Source organism: Hemitrygon akajei, chromosome 14, assembly GCF_048418815.1.
Source record: "Hemitrygon akajei chromosome 14, sHemAka1.3, whole genome shotgun sequence".
Classification (NCBI taxonomy): Eukaryota; Metazoa; Chordata; class Chondrichthyes; order Myliobatiformes; family Dasyatidae; genus Hemitrygon; species Hemitrygon akajei.
Genome location: NC_133137.1, coordinates 58,330,454 through 58,350,455, shown reverse-complemented (window position 1 = coordinate 58,350,455; position 20,002 = coordinate 58,330,454). Strand labels below are relative to the sequence as shown.

General features: G+C 39.0%; 1 protein-coding gene across 13 annotated transcripts in view; it reads left to right on the top strand.

Moving 5' to 3' along the window:
- The window catches only part of plekha5 (pleckstrin homology domain containing, family A member 5), a 294,707-nt gene that overhangs the window by 229,062 nt on the left and 45,643 nt on the right, over positions 1-20,002 (top strand). For 6 of the 13 annotated variants that reach the window (XM_073066147.1, XM_073066142.1, XM_073066141.1 and 3 more), the window contains 3 exons: positions 16,612-16,731; positions 17,472-17,525; positions 18,773-18,853. The exons of 2 other annotated variants lie outside the window; for them this stretch is intronic. In XM_073066147.1, the coding sequence (XP_072922248.1) occupies positions 16,612-16,731; positions 17,472-17,525; positions 18,773-18,853 (255 nt within the window). Of the gene's footprint in view, positions 1-16,611; positions 16,732-17,471; positions 17,526-18,723; positions 18,854-20,002 lie in introns of those variants that run through there. 5 more of the 13 variants (XM_073066152.1, XM_073066144.1, XM_073066154.1 and 2 more) reach the window with 3 other exon arrangements.

Genomic DNA, 20,002 nt, shown 5'->3' with positions numbered 1-20,002 from the left:
AACTATTGGGAAGTGAAGGTGTTACGAACCCCGTAACTGGGTATCTTACCAGCAAAGATAGGAGTATCCGTTGAAGTCTGATGATACTATTTTTAACAGTATTTATTAGAAAAAAAAAATCAATGCAAATATACAGATAATATACGTCATCAATACTATACCTAAAATTGAGGGTATAATAATAATCAATAAGAAATAAGCTCTATCGTTGTCTAGGGGATAATGAATTGTCCGATGGAAATATAAAGTTCAGTTCAGTTCATACAGGCTGCAGTAGTTGTTCACTGTTTTGCAATTGTTGGGGAGAGAGAGAGAGAGTAACTTGCCGACTTTCCTTTTACGATCTTGATCCGTCTCCGTCCTTTAGCTAGACCGTTCCGTGGAGGAATCGTCACCCAGGCAAGGGTGGACACACACACAAGCCCCCACCGGTCTCGTAGCGTCTCTCCTGGTGCATCTGAGGGGTGTTCCCCAGACCCTACTTTTATCCCCACTCACGGGGTCTCAGGTGTCAATCAGGTTGGGATGATGCAATCCCTCAACCAGACCACTCTGGTTGCCCCCTGAGGGGTTTCAATGAATAGGACAGTACTCAATACACAATTCCTTCTCCAAGAGACAATAGCAGTAATCTCTCTCTTTGTCAATAGGAGACATTCCAACCTGTGCTGTGCCCCTCTCTCATAAATTTGTATGAGCTGTTTATCTCTCTCATTTCCTTTGATAACAGCATCGGAATAGTAGCGATTTGCGATTCTCCAAAAGGGTGGGGGGGGCATTGGCGATTCTGTACCCTTCTGCCCATCAGAGTTGCTCCTCATTCGTAACACCCCCATCCTTCTAAGAATTTTTACCACAGGGAAAAATTTACTAATACAGAGTCTTACAGAATTTCAGAATCTAACACAATACAAAAGAGTTTTTTTTTCACTACAGAGTAATACAGTTATACATTCAATTCAGCATCTAGACAGATAGCGATTACATTGTCACTTCCTTTAATAGCTTAATATCTTGTACCTTAATAAATTCCTGTAGCATCAGACTCCAATTTAATAACCACCTATTTTTATTCCTTTTCTTCAACAAAACAAAACTAAAGAGTTGTGATCTTAGCTTACGTGTATATTACAAAAGTTTATGCAAATACTAATCTTTATTTTACTTTCAAACTTAACAGTCAATCTTCCATGGTGTTGTCTTTATTATTTACATGCTTTGTCGAAATCCCTCAAAACCAGATTCTGTTATTTAAAGTGGCATTTTGTCAACCTTCCGCCTTTTCCACTTAAAACTCACGTGGTTAGCTTGCTCACCAGTGTGGAATAGGCTTTTGCCTGCTCCTTTCATAGGAGTTATTTTATCAACAATGTTTTCCAAACTTAGCCCATCTTCTGAACTTCCACACAATTCTTTATTTTTAAGCAAGTCGTTAGTTTTATCTTCAGGACCCTTCATTCTATTAGTTTTCAGTTTAATATCTGCAAGTGATCCCTCTTTGTCCAAACAACATTTCAAATTCTGCCTCTTCACAGCACACCCTTGAATAACATTAGCGAGTGGGGTACCTTTACATTCCAAATCAAACTGTAATTGATTCACAGGCACCTTGTTAACAAGCCATTGTTCCTTCAGCCTGGTTACTGCTTCTGACACCAATTCAGACTTTAAATTTTCTTCATTCAATTTAGGAACTACTCTTTTCCTTTCTCCTTCAATAATAATATCCACATCACCACCTTTTATCTCCTCACTAACTTTTAACACACCTTCTAACACAAACAACTGGGAATTCTCACTTCCCACTAGTGCCAAGGTTAACCCTTTCTTCCCTGAACCAAGTCCATCTGACCCAAAAGGACTGCATTCCTTTTCAACTACATCAGATACCTCAGACTTTTCCTGAGTTTCATTACTAGGTTCAGTACCATGTGCATCCACATCTTGAACACACTCAAACGGGACATCTGCCTCTTCCAGGCTTTCAATACCCATCCCCTTTTCAAATTCTAAGTTCCCCTGATCCTCCCAGTTACTCTCTGGGCAACTCCCTTCTGGAGTAAACTCAACCCTGCGGGTTAAAACAACCTCATCTGCTAACCCGCAGACTGTTTCAAGGTAATGGCATCCTTTTCATCTAGGACTGCCCTTATTTCATTATCGGGAACACATTTAAATTCTTCAACTTCTTCAAACAGTTCTGTCAAGCCAGACAGATCATCCATGTCCAACCCTGGACCTCCTAACAGCCTTATCTGTTTCTCATTTTTACTCCGTGCCTCTATAAATTTCCTCCTGGCTAAGGGTAGGTCTACCTCCTCCCCTTTACTCTCTTTCACCTCCCTATTCTCCGTTTTACCACCCTCTAACCCCTCTTGGTACAGGGTCGGTAAAAACATCTCAGCCAAATCGATACTGGACTGATTTAAACTGGTCTCTTTCTCAGCTGCCTTTCTCGACATGCTGCGAGTGATCGCGCATGCAGGATAGATCTTGGAACCTAGGGGCGGGTCCTCAACACTTACAGGCTTGCTCATCAGCTTCACTGCTGAACATACGTCACCACCTGCTAAATCATTACCAAGAAGGACGTCCACGCCTTCTCTCGGGAATTCTGATCGCACCCCTATTTCAACTGGTCCAGATACCAGATCACAATTTATAATGATCCTATGCAAAGGTACAGTTTCTATCCCTTTTCCTATGCCTCTCAAAACTACCTCTCCTGTCTCAGGACCAAAATCTAGTACCTTACTGAGAGTCAATGACTGCTCAGCTCCAGTATCTCTCCAGATCCGCACTGGAACTGGTGTTTCTCCCTCTTTCACAGACACGGTCCCTTCTGAAATAAATTTCTCACGCCCCTCTCGTATTCTATCTACCTGGGGCTTTCTCGTCGATTTGTTGATCGACACAATACATCCTGTAGGGACTGCTGCTTTCCCTTTTCCTGTCTCCTTCCTCGGAGCAAAGCACTTAGATGCAATATGACCCACCTTTCCACAATTAAAACATGTCAAGCCAGGAACCCTCCTGCCATCTTGCCTTTCTTCCTCCTTACTTTTACCACTAGCTCCCGGCTGAATTTCTGCCTCAGCCGGCGGTCTTTCTCTACCGTTCCTACGGTCTTTCTGGTAACTCTTATTCGAGGAAAACTTTGTCTTGTGGGTTAGGGCATATTCATCTGCGAACCTGGCAAATTCGGATATGGACTTATTCGGCTTCTCGTTCAAATACATCCAGATATCATCCGAAACACAACCTTTAAATTCCTCAATCAGAATTAACTCCCTGAAATGCCGAAAATCCTCTTCCACCCTTTCTGCCGCACACCAACGATCCAAGAGCACACCCTTCTCATAGGCAAACTCTGCATACGTCTGATTCCACACTTTCTTTAAATCTCTGAACTTTTGTCTATATGCCTCAGGTACCAATTCGTAGACCCGAAGAATGGCCTGTTTTACTTCCTCGTAATTCTCATACTCCTCCTCCTCCACAGACAACGCCGCATATGCCCGTTGTGACTTCCCTTTTAACACACTTTGTAACAACGCCACCCACTGATCTCTGGGCCACTTCTGATTCACTGCCACCTTTTCGAAATGCAAGAAATAGCTATCAACATCTGTCTCCTCGAACGGAGGTACTAACCTAAACTCCCTACTAACATTAAACCTCTCCTCTCGGTCTGCCCCTTGAGCTCTTCGCTCTTGCCTTAACTTCTCCATGTCCAGCTCATGCTGCCTCTGTTTCTCCTTCTCCCTTTCAGTTCTAACTCCTTTAGCTGGAGCTCATACTCCCTTTTCCTCTGTTCCGCGTCCAGCCTCAATTTCTCCAACTCTAACTGAGCCGTCCCAATAGCTGGTACCTTTTCAGGGATATTGTCCAATACCTCAGCCGAAAACACATTCGTCTTAATATAATACTGAGTTATGGCCCTCCGCATCTCCCACTTTTTCATTGACAACCTCACCTCTGCGAGATTTAGTCCTTTTGCAATATTTACCAAGTCCGTCTTTGTGGCCCCCTCTAGCGCCTTCAAAGTCGGGTTTTGTGTAAATTCATCTACGTCCATCTTTGCTGGTTTCTGGACTTAAAAGCCCGATTTACTGGCCCTCCAATTTGGTATCAAATCTCGAGACGAGGCCCCAAGTTGTTACGAACCCCGTAACTGGGCGTCTTATCAGCAAAGATAGGAGTATCCGTTGAAGTCTGATGATACTATTTTTAACAGTATTTATTAGTAAAAATACACAAAAATAATATCAATGCAAATATACAGATAATATACGTCATCAATACTAAACCTAAAAGTGCGGGTATAATAATAATCAGTAAGAAATAAGCTCTATCGTTGTCTAGGGGATAATGAATTGTCCGATGGAAATATAAAGTTCATTTCAGTTCATACAGGCTGCAGTAGTTGTTGTTCACTGTGTTGCAATTGTTGGAGAGAGAGAGAGTTGCCGACTTTCCTTTTACGATCTTGATCCGTCTCTGTCCTTTAGCCAGACTATTCCGTGGAGGACTCGTCACCCAGGCAAGAGTGGACACACACACAAGCCCCCACCGGTCTCGTAGTGTCTCTCCTGGTGCGTCTGAGGGGTGTTTCCCCAGACCCTACTTTTATCCCCAGTCACGGGGTGTCAGGTGTCAATCAGGTTGGGATGATGCAATCCCTCAACCAGACCACTCTGTTTGCCCCCTGAGGGGTTTCAATGAATAGAACAGTACCTAATACACAATTCCTTCTCCAAGAGACAATAGCAGTAATCTCTCTCTTTGTCAATAGGAGACATTCCAACCTGTGCTGTGCCCCTCTCTCGTAAATTTGTATGAGCTGTTTATCTCTCTCATTTCCTTTGATAACAGCATCGGAATAGTAGAGATTTGCGATTCTCCAAAGGGGGGGGGCATTGGCGATTCTGTACCCTTCTGCCCATCAGAGTTGCTCCTCATTTGTATTCGTAACAAAGGTAACTTATATTGGTAGATTTTTGACACTCTGGGCAATAAGTTTCTGCAATTCCTTCATTAGCTTTTGCAAAAGCCTTTTGTAATACAACCATCAGAATTCCCAAGCCCGTGTCTGCTCTACATATTATGGGTCTAACGTGCCTACAAATTTTTCTTCAAACTAAAGACTGCTTCTTTTTCCTTTTGCGATATCATTTTGCAATGATTGCATTACAATAGGCTTTTCACCACTCAACTACAGTTGGCCTAGCTTTCATTATTTGGTAAATATCACAAAACCAAAAACCTGAAAGTTAATCTCTGGGTTCAGATGACATCCACGAACTAAGAAGCTCTTGTGATATTTGACTAAGTTATAGCCTTCTTTTTGTTCATGATTACATGCCTATATTTGTAAAATACAGTGGGTCAGTGCCTTTTTCATGTGTATCTCATGGGAGCACTTTAACCGGTGATATTTTACCCATTTTACAAGGCTGTGTCTTACACAAAAAATGCTTTTATCAATAAACTGTATATTTTTAAGAAAAGGAAATCGCTTCATTACAAGATGTTAACTGTATTTTTGATCATCTCTTTAGTGTACTTAATTACACTTGTTCCTTCTATCACTCAGCTTTCTTTCTAAGTGATTTAGTTCTCTATTGATATGTAATTAGTTACAATATGTTCTTGTACAGAAAAAAATATATTTGTGGGGAGCATAGCAGTTAGCATTGTCCTATTAGAAATTCAGTGATCAGCAATTGGGGGTTCAATTCCCACCACTGTCAGTAAGGAGTTTTTGTGTTCTCCCCGTGACTGTGTAGGTTTCCTCTGGGTGCTCCAGTTTTGTACCATGTTCCAAAGTTGTATGGGTTAGGATTAGTAACTAGTGGGCTTGCTATATTAGCGCTAGAAGCATGGCAACATTTGAGAGCTGCCCCCAACACACATTTGGGCTTTGTTGGTCATTGATGCAAAATAACTGTAGTTTACCATTTGTTTCAAAGTACATGTGATAAGTAAAGCTATTCTTTAATCTTTAGAAAGTTGTTAATTTTCCTCAACCTTATCCTTTGAGATATTGGCAGAATTCAAGTGAGTGAAGTGGCTGCTGTGTTAAGGCTAATGTTAAACAAGATACTCAGCTTCTGAGAATTACTGAAATGCTGTTCAAACTACGCACTTATTCCTACAGAGCTGTTTCAGAAAGGATTAAAGACATTCCTAACATTCGTTAGAACTCCTGCTGAAGTTCATTATTGTAGTAGTCTGCCTATGAGATGAGCATTGGTATTGGCACTGGTTTATTATTGTCACATATACCAAAATGCAGTGAAAAGTTCATCTTGCATGCTATTCATACAGATCAAATCATTACACAGTGAGTGCATTGAGCTAGAATAAAGTAAAACAGTAACAGTACAGAATAAGGAGTAAAAGCGAAAAAGGTGCAATGCGGTTAAACAACAAAATGCAAGATCATAACAATGTATATTGTGAGGCCAAGAGTCCATATTTTTGTACAAGACATCTGTTTGAGAGTGATAGAAACTGTCCTTAAGCCTACTGATATTTGCTTTTCTGCCTGCTGAGAGAGGGGAGAAGAGAGAATGGCCCAGTGGGTGCGGTCTTTGATTATGCTGGCTGTTTTACTGAGGTGGCAAGAAGTATAGACAGATTCCATAGAAGGGAGTATCTTCCTCAAGCCAAGTTCTTCAGCCGGTTGATAATTGGGAAATGAGTAAGAGTGAAATAAAATGTTTCAAAAATGACCTAAAGTCATTTGGGTCATTTCAGAAATGGAATAGGGTAGATGAACTTGAAGCACAGTTACAGATTGGCATGTCTGACTGTGCACATTACTGAATCGTGGCTGAAAGAAGAATATAGCTGGGAGTTTAACCATCAAGGGATAACCATTGTATTGAAAGGACAGGCAGGTAGGCAGAAGGGGTGGTCAGATGTATCAGTATTACGGTGGAGTAAAGGGAATACCAGAGTATGAGAGAGATGCTGTCAAAATTGATTTGAAGGGAACACTAGTAGGGTTGATGGCATAACAGTAATGGCTGTAGTTTCTGGAAAGGTGCAGGATAAAGAAGTAGTGAAACTCTAAAGGCAGGAAGATGCAACCATGGCTGACAAGAAGTCAAAGCCAACATAAAAGCCAAAGAGAGGGCATATAATAAAGCAAAAAATAGGAGGAAGTGTGGTAAACCATGTATATCTGTCTGGACACGCCCCTCTGCTGACTGCTCCTGTGGCTCCTCCCACAGACCCCTGGATAAAGGTGATTGTGTCACTGCTCCTCCCTCAGTCATCCAGCTTGGACGTGTTCCATTTTACTGCTAATAAAAGCCTTTCAGTATTTACTCTACTTCCAGTCTTTTGGAGTTATTGATAGTGCATCAGGAAGTTAGTTTATTGGGAAGCTTTTAAAAACCAACAGAAGGCAACTAAAAAAGACATAAAAAAGGAAAAACATTAAATACAAAAGTAATCTAGCCAATAATATTAAAGAGGATACCAAAAGTTTCTTCAGTTATATAAAGCGTAAAAAAGAGGCAAGTATAGATACTACTTGAAAATGATGCTAGAGAGGTAGTGATGGGGGACAAGGAAATGGTGGATGAACTGAATAGGTATCTTGCATCAGTCTTCACTGTGGAAGACACTAACAATATGCTGGAAGTTCAAGAGTGTCAGAGGGCAGAAATGAGTGAAGGTGTCATTTGTAGGGAGAAGATGCTTGGGAAACTGCAAGGTTTGAAGGTAGGAAAGTCACCTGGATCAGATGCCCTAAATTCTAGGCTACTGAAGGAAGTGGCTGAAGAGATTATGGAGGCATTAACAAAGATGTTTCAAGAATCTGTGGATTCTGGCAATGATACAGGAAGACTGGAAAATTGCAAATGTCACTCCACTCTTCAAGAAGGGAGAGTGGCAAAAGAAAGGAAATTATAGGCTAATTAGTCTGACCTCAGTGATTGAGAAGACATTGGAGTTGATTGTTCAGGGTGTGGTTTCAGGGTACTTGGAGGCATGTGACAAACTAGGCCAGAGTCAGCATGGTTTCCTTAATGGAAAATCTTACCTGACAAATCTGTTAGAATTCTTTGAGAAATCACAAGCAGGATAGACAAAGGAAAATCGGTGGATGTTGTGTATTTGAATTTTCAGAAGGCTTTTGTCAAGGTGCCAGTCATGAAGCTTCTTAACAAGTTTTGAACCCATGGTATTACTCGAAATGTACTAGCATGGATAGAGCTTTGGCAGATGGCAAAGAATGGGAATAAAGGAAGCCTTTTCTGGTTGGCTGCCTGTGAGTAGTAGCGTTCCACAGTTATCTGTGTTGGAACTGCTTCTTTTTACATCATATGTCAATGATTTGGATGATGGAATTGATGGCTTTGTGGCCAAGTTTGTGGATGATACAATGATAGGTGGAAGGGCAGGGAGTGTTGAGGAAGCAGACAATCTACAAAAGGCCTAAGAGAGACTAGGCAAATGGGCAAAGAAGTGGCAGATGGAGTACACTGTCAGGAAGTGTATGGTTATTGCAGCTTGCTAGAAGAAATAAAAGCACAGACCATTTTCTAAATAGACAGAAAATTCAAAAATTGGAGGTGCAAAAGTATATGGAGTCCTTGTGCAGGATTCTTTAAAGGTTAATATGCAGGTTGAGTCGGTGGTGAGGAAGGCAAATGCAACGTTAGAATTCATTTTGAGAGGGTGAGAATATAAAAGTAGATGTAATTTTGAGCTTTGTAAGGCCCTTGTTGAAGAAAGGATGTGCTAATGTTGGAGAAGGTTCAAAGGGGGTTCACAAAAATGATTCCAGGATTGAAAGGCTTATCATATGGGAAGTGTTTGATGGCTCTGACCTGTACTCACTGGAATTCAGAAGAATGAGGGGCTATCTCATTGAAACCTATGGAATGTTGAAAGGCCTAGATATAGAGGATGTCAAGAAGATGTTTCCTATAGTGGAGGGAGTCTCAGACCAGAGAGCACAGCCTCTGGATAAAGGAACTTCATTTAGAACGGAGGTGAGGAGAAAATACTTAAACCAGAGAGTAGTGAATCTGTGGAATTTGTTGCCACAGGGGCTGTGGAGGCCAAGCCATTGGGTATATTTGAGACAGAGGTTGACAGATGCGTGATTAGTCAGGCATGAAGGAATATGGGGAGAAGGCAAAGAGATTAAGGCTGAAAGAGAAATGGAGCAGCCATGATGAAATGATGACGCAGACTCAATCGGCCAAATGGTCTACTTCTGGTCCAGTATCTTATGGTCTAAAGTGACTTAGCAAAGCTAAAACATGAGGTAATTTAGCCTAAAATAATACACTCTGGAATCAGAGATGTGTTCAACATGTCATTTAACAGATCTCACAGCAAAATACATATTCTTTCATAGATAAGTAATTCAAAAGTCTGCAGCATGTACATGGTATATATGGGTATCAAAATAATTATTGTCAAGTGTACTCCTGATATTTCAAAATAGTCATTGCCAATTTTTTCACTTATTTCAAAATAATCATTCCCAACTATATTACTGCTCTTTCTAAGAGGCTTGTATTATTTTATTACACATGGCTTCTCCAAAAAGACACGTTTTTTATTTTCTTTCTATTATGAATAGAAAACATGCAATTTGAAAATTATTTTCATACCAAATGGGGATTTTGATAATAAGACCATAAGACATAGAAGCAGAACTAGGCAGTTGGCTCATCGAGTCTGCCCAGCTATTTTATCATAGCTGATCCATTTATCCTCTCGGCTTCAATTTCCTACCTTCTCTTCATATTCCTTCATGCCCTGACCAATCAAAAATTTATCAACCTCTGCCTTAAGTATACATACAGACCTGGCTTCCACAGCTGCCTATGGCAATGAATTCCACAGATTCACCACTCTGTGACTAAAAAAATTCCTCTTTGTCTCCATTCTAAATGGATGTCACTCTATTCGGAGGCTGTGTCCTCTGGTTTGACTCTCCCACCATTGGAAGCATCCTCTCCACATCCGATGTAACAAGGAATTTTAGCATTCGATGAGTTTCAATGAGGTCACCCCTCATTCTTCTGACAGGCCCAGAGCCAACAAACATTCTTCATATGACAAGCCGTTCAAAGCTGGAATCATTTTTGTGAACTTCCTTTGAACCCTCTCCAGTTTCCTGCATGTTATTTCTAAGATAAGGAGTCCAAACCTGCTCACAAATAAGGCCTCACCAGTGTTTTATAAAGTCTCTATATTGTTGCTTTATATTCTGGTCCTCTTGAAACGAATGCTAACATTGCATTTGACTTCCTCAGCACAGACTCGACCTCCAAATTAACCTTTAGGGAATCCCAAGTCCCTTTGCACTTCAGATTTTGCATTTTCTCTCCATTTAGAAAATATTCAACCGTTTCATTGCTTCTACCAAAGAACATGACCATTCACTTGCCAACACTGTATTCCATCTGCCACCTCTTTGCTCATTCTCCTAACCTAAATCCTTCTGTAGCCCCTCTACTTCCTCAAAACTACCTGCCCCTCCACTCATCTTCATATCATCTACAAGCTTTGCAACAGAGCTATCAATTCCATCATCCAAATCATTTACATAAAAAGAATTACATGTAGTCCCAACGCAGAACCCTGTGGAACACTACTGGTCACCAACCAAAAAAGGCTCCCTTTGCTCCTACTCTTTGCCTCCTACCAGTCAGCCGCTGCTTTATCCATGCTACATCTTCCCTGTAAAGCCATGGGCTTGTAGCTTGTTATGCAACCTCATGTGTGGCATCTTGTCAAAGGCCTTCTGAAAATCCAAATACACAACATCAACCAATTCTTCTTTGTCTATCCTGCTTGTTACTCCTTCAGAGAATTCCATCAGATTTGTCAAGCAAGGTTTTCCCTTGAGGAAACCATGCTGACTACGGCCTGTGTTATTATGTGCTTCTAAGTACTCCGAAACCTCATCCTTAACAATCCTTAACATCTTCCCAACAACTGAGGTCAGACTAACTGGCCTATAATTTCCTTTCTTCTGCCTCTCTCCCTTGAAGAGTGGAGTGACATTTGTACCATGCTAGAATCCACTGATTATTGGAAGATCATTACTAATGCTTCCACAATCTGTTCAGCCACCATCTGGTTCAGGTGACTACCTTCAGATCTTTCAGTTTCCCAAGAACCTTCTTTCTAGAAATACAGACTTCATGACCCCTGACACTTGGAACTTCCACCATTTCCTTGCCCCCCATTACCACCTCTCCAACATAGTTTTCCAGCAGTCTGATATCCACTCTCGCTTCTCTTTTACACTTTATGTATCTGAAGAAACTTTTGGTATCCTCTTTAATATCATCGGTTAGCTTACTTTTGAATTCCATCTTTAACTTCTTTGCTTTTTTTTAGTTGTGTTCTATTGGTATTTGAATGCTTCCCAAATTTCTCACTAACTTTTGCTCTATTATATGCCTTCTCTCTGGCTTTTATGCTGGCTTTGACCTCTCTTGTTAGCCATGATTGTGTCATCTTGCCTTTTAGAATACTTCTTCCTCATTGAGATGTATATATCCTGTGCTTCCCAAATTGCTTCCAGAATTTCCAGCCATTCCTGCTCTGCCGTCATCCCTACCAGTATTCTTTCCCAATCAATTCTGGCCAATTCCTCCCTCATGCCTCTGTAATTCCCTTTACTCCACTGTAATACTGATACATCTGACTTTAGCTTCTCCTTCTCAAATTTCAGGGTGAATCTGATCATATTATGATCACTTATCCCTAAGGGTTATTCTACCTTAAACTCTCTAATCAATTCTGGCTCATTGCACAATACCCAATCCAGAATAGCTGATCCCCTATGTGCTCAAGCATGAGCTGTTCTAAAAAGCCATCTCGTAGGCATTCTAGAAATTCCCACTCTTGGAATCCAACACCAACCTGATTTTCCCAATCTAGCTGTATATTGAAATCCCCAATGTCTATTGTAACATTGTCCTTTTGGTATGCATTTTCTATCTCCCATTTTAATTTGTAGACCACATCCTTACTACTGTTTGGGCTTCTTTCAGTGTATTTTTTTAACCCTTGCAGTTCCTTTGCTCTATCGAGAAAGATTCAGCACCTTCTGACTCTATGTCACCTCTTTCTAATGATTTGATCTAATTTTTTACCAACAAAGCAATGCCACCCCCTCTGGCTTCCTGCCTGTCCATTTGATACTTTGTGTATCCTTGGACGTTAAGCTCCCAGCTTTAATCTTCATTCAGCCATGCTCAAAGGTGCCTTTATCATCATTTATGCCAATCTGTAGCTGTGCAACAAGATCATAATGTTTCAGTTTGATAAGCAATTTGTCCATGCTCCCATCTCAATATTACTACCTTCCAGTTATAAAAGCAAGAAAGAAGCCATAATTATTACATTTAAACCCTGTTAATTTGTCTCTATCAGATAGTTAAGGCTCCCCTTACTATACCACGTTTATTAACTGGCATACATCAAGAGATGACCCATTTAGAGTCAGGAAACCGTAGATTTTGATACACTTTTGCCATTTTGGCTAACCTTAATATTGGTGAGAGTAGAATCTAACATTCTGAATGTTATTACGTGCTGTTTATAATTACTCCCTGCTGTCTCTTTGGATGGAAGCTGTAATCTGCCCGGGGCCCTAATGGGAAACTTACTTCAGAAATCACTGAGATATGACCTGTTTTTTTTTCCTCAAAATATGAGGCAATTAGCTTTATACCTGCCACAGACTATAACTTATAAATGCTCACTGAAAGAATTTCAGTCTTAAAAGTCTGGATTTTGGCATGGAGCCAAACACAAATGGAGATTTAAATTTATTAATGTTAAAGCAAAAGGCGAAAAATATTGCAAAAGTACCTCGTGCCATTTTATTTTAAAGCTTTTTTTGGAATGGCTTGTTGAAGATAAGAACCATGTCTACAAGTACGCTTTATGAGCCTATTACATTGGATGATAGATCTGCCTCTGTAGAATTCTCCTGGGAAAATATATATTTAGCATTTACCCATATTTGAAAAGGTTTTTCAATGAGAGAGGACATGATGTCTATTTGACAAATCATTCCCAGTGTGAATAGGTTCCATACTTGTATCATTTCCTGCTTATAATGCACAAGGAATAGTTAAGGCTACAAATTAGGCTTCAAATATCAGACCTTCAATTCCAGATGAAGTTAGATTAGTTCATTGCCATATGCAAGCCAGGGTGCAAATAAATTACTTGTTCACTGTAGCTTACAAAGTATACAGTACACATGATAATAAATACAGTGACAAGTGCTAAACAGTAGAAAGGTGCAAAGATGGTCGTGCTATCTGGAGTACTGGAAAAAAAACTAAAATGAACATGGGGAATAATTGATTTCAGAGTACAAGAACATGGCAGCAGCAACGGGAAAGGAGTATGAAAGAGACGTTTCATTGAGGAGTTTGATAGTAGTTGGGAAGTAGCTGTTCTTAAGTCTGGACATCTGTGCTTGCAAGCCTCCTGTATCTTTTCCCAGAAGGTCAGAGTGATGAAAGGCAACGGCCTGGGTAGCAGGCATCCTTAATGATATTACTAGATAAAATTCTGCAATGGAAGTAGAAGTGCAGAATATTTTTACTGGAAACTTGTTGACCCAACGCTTTAAGTCAGAAAGCCATAGGAGGGAAAAAAAATAATCCTTCACAATATTTCAGAGCAACACACAAAATGCTGAAAGAACTCAGCAGATCAGGCTGCATCTATGAACAGGAATTAACAGTCCACATTTCAGGCTGAGATCCTTCATCTGGACTGGAAAGAAGGAAGAAAGAATCCAGAATAAGAAGTTTAGGTGAGAGAAAGAAATACAAGCTGGATGGTGATAGGTGAAACCAAGTGAGGGGGTAGATCCCTTTTGACACACAAAGGACTGCAGATGCTGGGATTTGGTGCAAAAAAAAACCGATAGAGGAACTCTCTGGTCTTGTCCTTGTTTACAAAATTATTGGAAAAATATTTTTAATATTATTTCAAGAGTTTTAAATATCAATTTCCAACCGCATCCTTTTACTGCAATTTTCGGTTTACCAATTATGGATAATAACCGTTTATCCGCTTCATCTCAACGAATGATTGCATTTGTTACATGAATGGCTAGAAGATCTATTTTACTGAATTGGAAAGAAATTAATCCTCCAACTGTATTTCAGTGGTTTTCTCAAACTATCTCGTTTGAGTTTAGAAAAAATTAGAAGCGTGGTTTTTGATTCTTCAGTTAAATTTGAAGAAACTTGGAGACCATTTATTCAACATTTTCATATGAGTTAAATGGTCTTTTCCTAAACCTTACTTTTATTATCCTTAATTATTTGGATGGAGGTTCGGAGTTATTGGCACTACTGTATGTATTTAACATTATATAATGGCCCATGTTGGTTAGGTTTTTTTTTTCTCTTTTTCTGTTTCTTTTGCATAAATACTGTGAGTTTGGGAGGCCTTATATATTGATTATTATATATCTGATTGTCTATTTAAACTATTAATTATGTACTCTCAAACGCTTTGTATTCATATTTCATCTATGTTTTTCTTAAAATTAATAAAAAGATTTAAAAAGAAAGAAAGAAAGAGGAACTCACCATGTCGAGAAAGAGTTTATGATTTGTCCTGGCTGGTGCTGAACCAATTATTACTAAATGCGTGATCAGAGAATTTCTCACACCTGCTTGTGCGAATGCAGTACAACTAAAACAGACAACCCTACAAAATAATTCATTTTGATGTAGGTTCCATTGGGATTTTCAGAGGCTCTGACAAATACTGTAACTGCATAAAAGCAAAAACTAAAAATTCAAAAACTGCAAATGTTAGCAGTTCCAAAGTATTCATCCCCCCTTTGCTCAGTACTTAGCTGAACCACCTCTTACACCTATTACGGCCAGTAGTCTCTTTTGGATAAGTTGCTATAAGCTTTGCACACCGTGATGGAGCAAGGTTTTCTTATTATATCTCCTTACAAAATTGCTCAAGCTGTCCCAGGTTAGTTGAGGAGCAGTGGTTGACAGCAATCTTGAGATCTTGCCAGAGATGTTTGATCAGATTAAGGTCAAGACTCTAATTGGGCCACTCAAGGGCATCAATTTTCTTCATTTGAAGACACGTCATGGTTGCTTTGGCAGTGTGCTTGGGTCATTGTCCTGCTGAAAGACAAATTTCCACCCCAGTTTAAGCTTTATGACAGAAGCTAGCAGGATTTTATCAAGGATCTTTCTGTATTTAGCAGCATTTATCTTCCCATGAAACCTGACCAGATTTTCAGTCCATGCTGCTAAAAAGCATCCCCATAGCATAACACTGTCTCCACCATACTTTACAGTAGGGATGGTGTTACTTGGCAAATATGCAGTATCAATTTTACACCACAGATACCACTTAGTGTTCATGCCAAAATTTCCACTTTAGTCTTACCTGACCACAAGGCTTTCTTTCTTATCTTTACAGTATCTTCTAAATGACACTAGGAAAAGCCTTTACAGGGTAGGATATGTTTTTTTTTAGCCAGGGCTTCTTTCTTGCCTCTTTTCGGTAAATACACTTTTTGGGCAAGACCTTAGAGATTGTGGATCTATGAATTTCACCTCCAGTTGCAGCCACTGGCTTCTGCAGCTTACTCAGAGTGACTGTTGGTGTCACAGTAGTCTTTTTTACAAGTGCCATTCCTCTCCAGCGACATCAAGGATAGAGGGCCAGCCTGACCTACGCAGTGTGGCTGTGTTTTCATATTCCACTTTTTCATGATGGTTGCACTGAGTTCCATGGTATGTTCAGAGCCTTTAAGATGGTCTTGTACCCTTCCCCAGATTTGTACCTCTCTTATTATAATTTCCCTGGCTTGTCTTGAGTGCTCTCTTAACTTCATTTTGGTTTGGTTTGTTGAAAGCCTACCATCCTGTTGGACCTTACAGAGTGATGAGTATTCTTCTGAATTCATTGAAAATGTGATCCTCCAAATTTGTACATCAACAAGTTGTGCAAGTTGGCATGATAATATACATTATTGCACCTGAGGAAAGTTAGCATAGTATTTACAAAGGAGATGAATACTTTTTCAACCTCACAATTTTTGTCATTAGTTTTTAGTAAATTGTTGACAGGTTTTTGAATTTTTCTTTAGATTTGACATGATGCAGAATGTTTTGTAGATTAACTCAGAAAGTCCTGCTACAATATATTTTAAATTTAGAAAATGAGACAGTAAAATGTGAGAATAATTGTGGAAGCTGAAAACTTTTTCAAGGTACTGTATGTCTGGAGCTTTTAGAAATAGAGATCTGTGCTTTTTTAGGTACTATTGATTATGTGTTATTATTTATTGTCAGAGCCTGCACAAGGTAAAATGGAAAACATTTTGTTATGAAGTATTCCAAGATCTTTCCCTGCTCATACACAACTGTCTGCGAAAAATGCTGAGCTGTTACCACTGACAGATAGCTCTTTTTAACCTTTTGCATCCCAACTGTGATGCACAGTATTAATGAGTTCAGCCAGCAGTTTCAAATAATCCAGGCATGTGGTTAATAAATAATAAGTTAATATGTTTCTTTCCCCTTGGCTCCCCAAACTGCATTCCTGCAGCCGGAGGAGCTGACATTACTGCTAATCAAACTGAGGCGGCAGCAAGCAGAACTGAACAGCATCCGGGAGCACACAGCAGCCCAGCTTGTGCAATTGAATCTCAGTGATGCAAATCCCAAGGTCAGCTGCTAATATGATCTGTCATACTCCATTATCACTGTTTTATAATCACGTCATCCATTACTGTTCTGTATTGTTGGTGTTCAATATGCTGTGTAGTGTCATTTTATACCTTCTCGGATAAGTTTAATATATTCCATATATTATTTTGTAAAATTTAAAGATGTCAAACTGCTCACCAGTGTGTTTCATCAACGTGTTGTGAAGTTAGTTGTTTTGCGGAGAAAATCTGCACCCGGATTCTTTTGCAAATGCATAATCTTTATTGAGGGGGCAAAATAAATCAAAATGCTGAAATCAATGATTTTGTGCCTGAAGGTTTGTGTCTCAAAATCTATTGTTCTATGAATGGTATCAGAGAAGTTCCTATTTTTGTAGCTTGGTCCTAAAGTAGTAAAGCATTGTAGTGCAAATATATATTCGCCCTAGAGCTTACTTAACTGTTTTAAATTGTACAGGTATGTCATTGAATTATTAGCCGCATTTCCTTGCTAATTCCTCACCAGTCTGGATTTCTTCCATTTCATATTCCTTATTCAGGGCCAAAAGAAACACTTCTCAACAACTTGTTCAACCTAACTTTACCTTCTCATGAATAAATGAGTTGTGGATTTTCAAATTGAGTTACGCAGGTGTAAACGTGTAGTGACAAATTCCTGTTTTTAAATTAATTATAATCTACTGCTGCTCCTCTTCTTTCTAATTTCAATTCTTTGTTCTTATTTATTGCTGCATCTTAGAATGATATCCTCATTCATCACCTTCAAAGAAATCTCGTGTATTTGGATTATCAGGTGGGAGCACTAGAAATGAATTTTTCATTATCTTTAGTTCCCAATGCATGCCACCACAAGTCCATCAACCAATCTGGTCGCCTCCAACTGGAATGGAGAAAATCTTGGGAACCTTTTTAATCTGTCAGTGATTCCAGTCCTTATCTCTAATGCATTTGTTGTTGCAATCCTTAGTGCCCCATTCTGTGTAAAAGAACATTCATGAGAAAATCCTAGAATGTTAAAAGACCGTTTGAGTTTACTGCATTTTTTAAAAATTTGGCTCAATAAAGAGATCATAAGAAGTTGCTTGGCTAGTTGATATTAACTAGCTAATATCTTGAGTTAGTTTATTTGCTAGTTTTGATTACGTCAAATAAAATGTCGTTTTAAAATTCTCCTTACCAACTTCCTTAATACGCTATTAGCAAATTGATAGTGCACAAATAATAACTAAGTTAAATATATACAGTGTTTTAGAAACAATCTTTGAGATTTAACATATTATTGATGGCTTCTAGTTAGTATAAAACTTCTGTTATTAAGATTGGTGTAAATGCATGTTAGTGTGTTGCAGTTTTTTTTCCTGTAGTTTATAATTTGGCTCCTTGTCAGCAGTTAGTGTACGTTAAGGCTTCTGTCTAATTGTAAAAACGTAATGTGATATCTTAACATCTCCCTCAAAAGAGAGGACTGAGGCACACCCAGTATGTACCTCCTTGTATTATCTTTTTAGATTTTGTCCTTTTCTTTAACTGAAACTATCTTTTATTGATAAATTTCTGGCTGTTGTGGGAGATAAGAGATGATATTTTTGCATCAGTTATAGCTCCATTTTTTTAAAAAAAAGTCTTGAAATGCTGAGAAACACAGAAAACACCACATTTTTACCTCTTACTGCAGGAAAAGGAAGTATTTTGTCCAAGTTTCAAGCATTTTCTCTTGCTCTAAAACTATTTATTTTTTTGAATAAAATGCAAACTTTTGCATTATTACAAATTTGTTTAAAGAAAATTTGGTTGACTAATTCTTTCCAGTACATTATTTATGAAATTTCATGATCAGACCCGTAAAATTATTTCCAATTTTTTTTATCTGCTTGGTCATAGCAAATCCCATACTGTAATCTTTTTTTGGTTCAATGTATAATGCTTGCAAAAGGCTTTGATATCTTCTAAAAAGCAGGAGCTATAATCACTGTTTCATCTTTTAAATCCAGCCATGCTGTAAACTGATGTTTACTGTATGCTCCTCCTGATTTGAAATAGATGAAAGAAAATGAACCTTTAATCGCCACAGTTCACACTATGATTGAGAATTCAGCACCAAGGCCACAAGTATACAAGCAAGTAAGGTCTTGGATGTTGGTTGCTTTGCTTAATCACAAAGCCCTGTGTACGGCAGCTTTCGGTTTATTACAGTTAAATCATACCCCAGAGTTTTTATTTTACTCCAGTTACATTCATCCATGCTTTGAACCATGCTGCAGCAGTGTTAGCATGGCTTATTTTACCATCTGCAAGATCTGTTATGCTTTACTTCAATATCTACTATAGATGCTCAGATCCATGTTGCAATCTGGTTTTGTAATTGTATAGAAGGGTCAAATCTGACAAGCTCCTGTCTGAATCTAATCTCGCCTGGAACGGAGTGTGAAATAAACTGTGCCAAAGAGAATCCTATTGACTTGTTAATAGTAACAAGTCAAACAAAAACAAATTGCTGAAATGGTTTTGTATCATGTTAAATGTAGGTCAATTTTCAACCCTGAGGTTTTTGAAGTTTGGCTGGTATTTTATTGCCAAAGGTTTCTAATTCCATTTGTTTTGAGTTTGGAAAAGTGAGACATTTATCCAAATCAAAAGCATAATGATTTTGTAAAATTTTACTTGGATATAAATAACCTGTTGTTGCTTATTCATACACTGCCCCCCCCACTCTTCTTCCCTAAATATGTAACCACAAAGTCGATCGCAAGCATTGTGCTTTCCTACTGTATTTTTCCTTAAACATGGCTCATCATTTCTGCATGATGGTTGTTACTGCATGCTTAAATGTATAAAGTTCATGATAGCAGAACCTGAAGAAATGTGTTTGCATTCTGCACCAATACTTTCTTCAGCTCCCACATCTTTAAGATCAGATCAAAGGTAGGTTTTATGATGCTATGGGCACTTATTATGCAGCGTCTTAATTCACTGCGCTGCTAGATAAAAATTTTAAAAGATTATGAGATATGCAATTTTACAACTGTTATTGTAACTGTTTTGTGCCTTTTCAGTATCAGTTGAGCTTAGTGGTACTTTGTGGTTTGGGATATTAATAACCTCATGTATATAATATTCTTATGAAGTACTGTACTTTGAGAATGGGTAGTCATGACGTTGTGGACTATCTGCGCGGCAGCCGAACTGGCTGTGGTTTGCAGAGTGATGCAGCTCCTGCAGCCCGTTTTCAATCCTGACCTCTGGTGCTGTGTGTGTGGAGTTTGCACATCT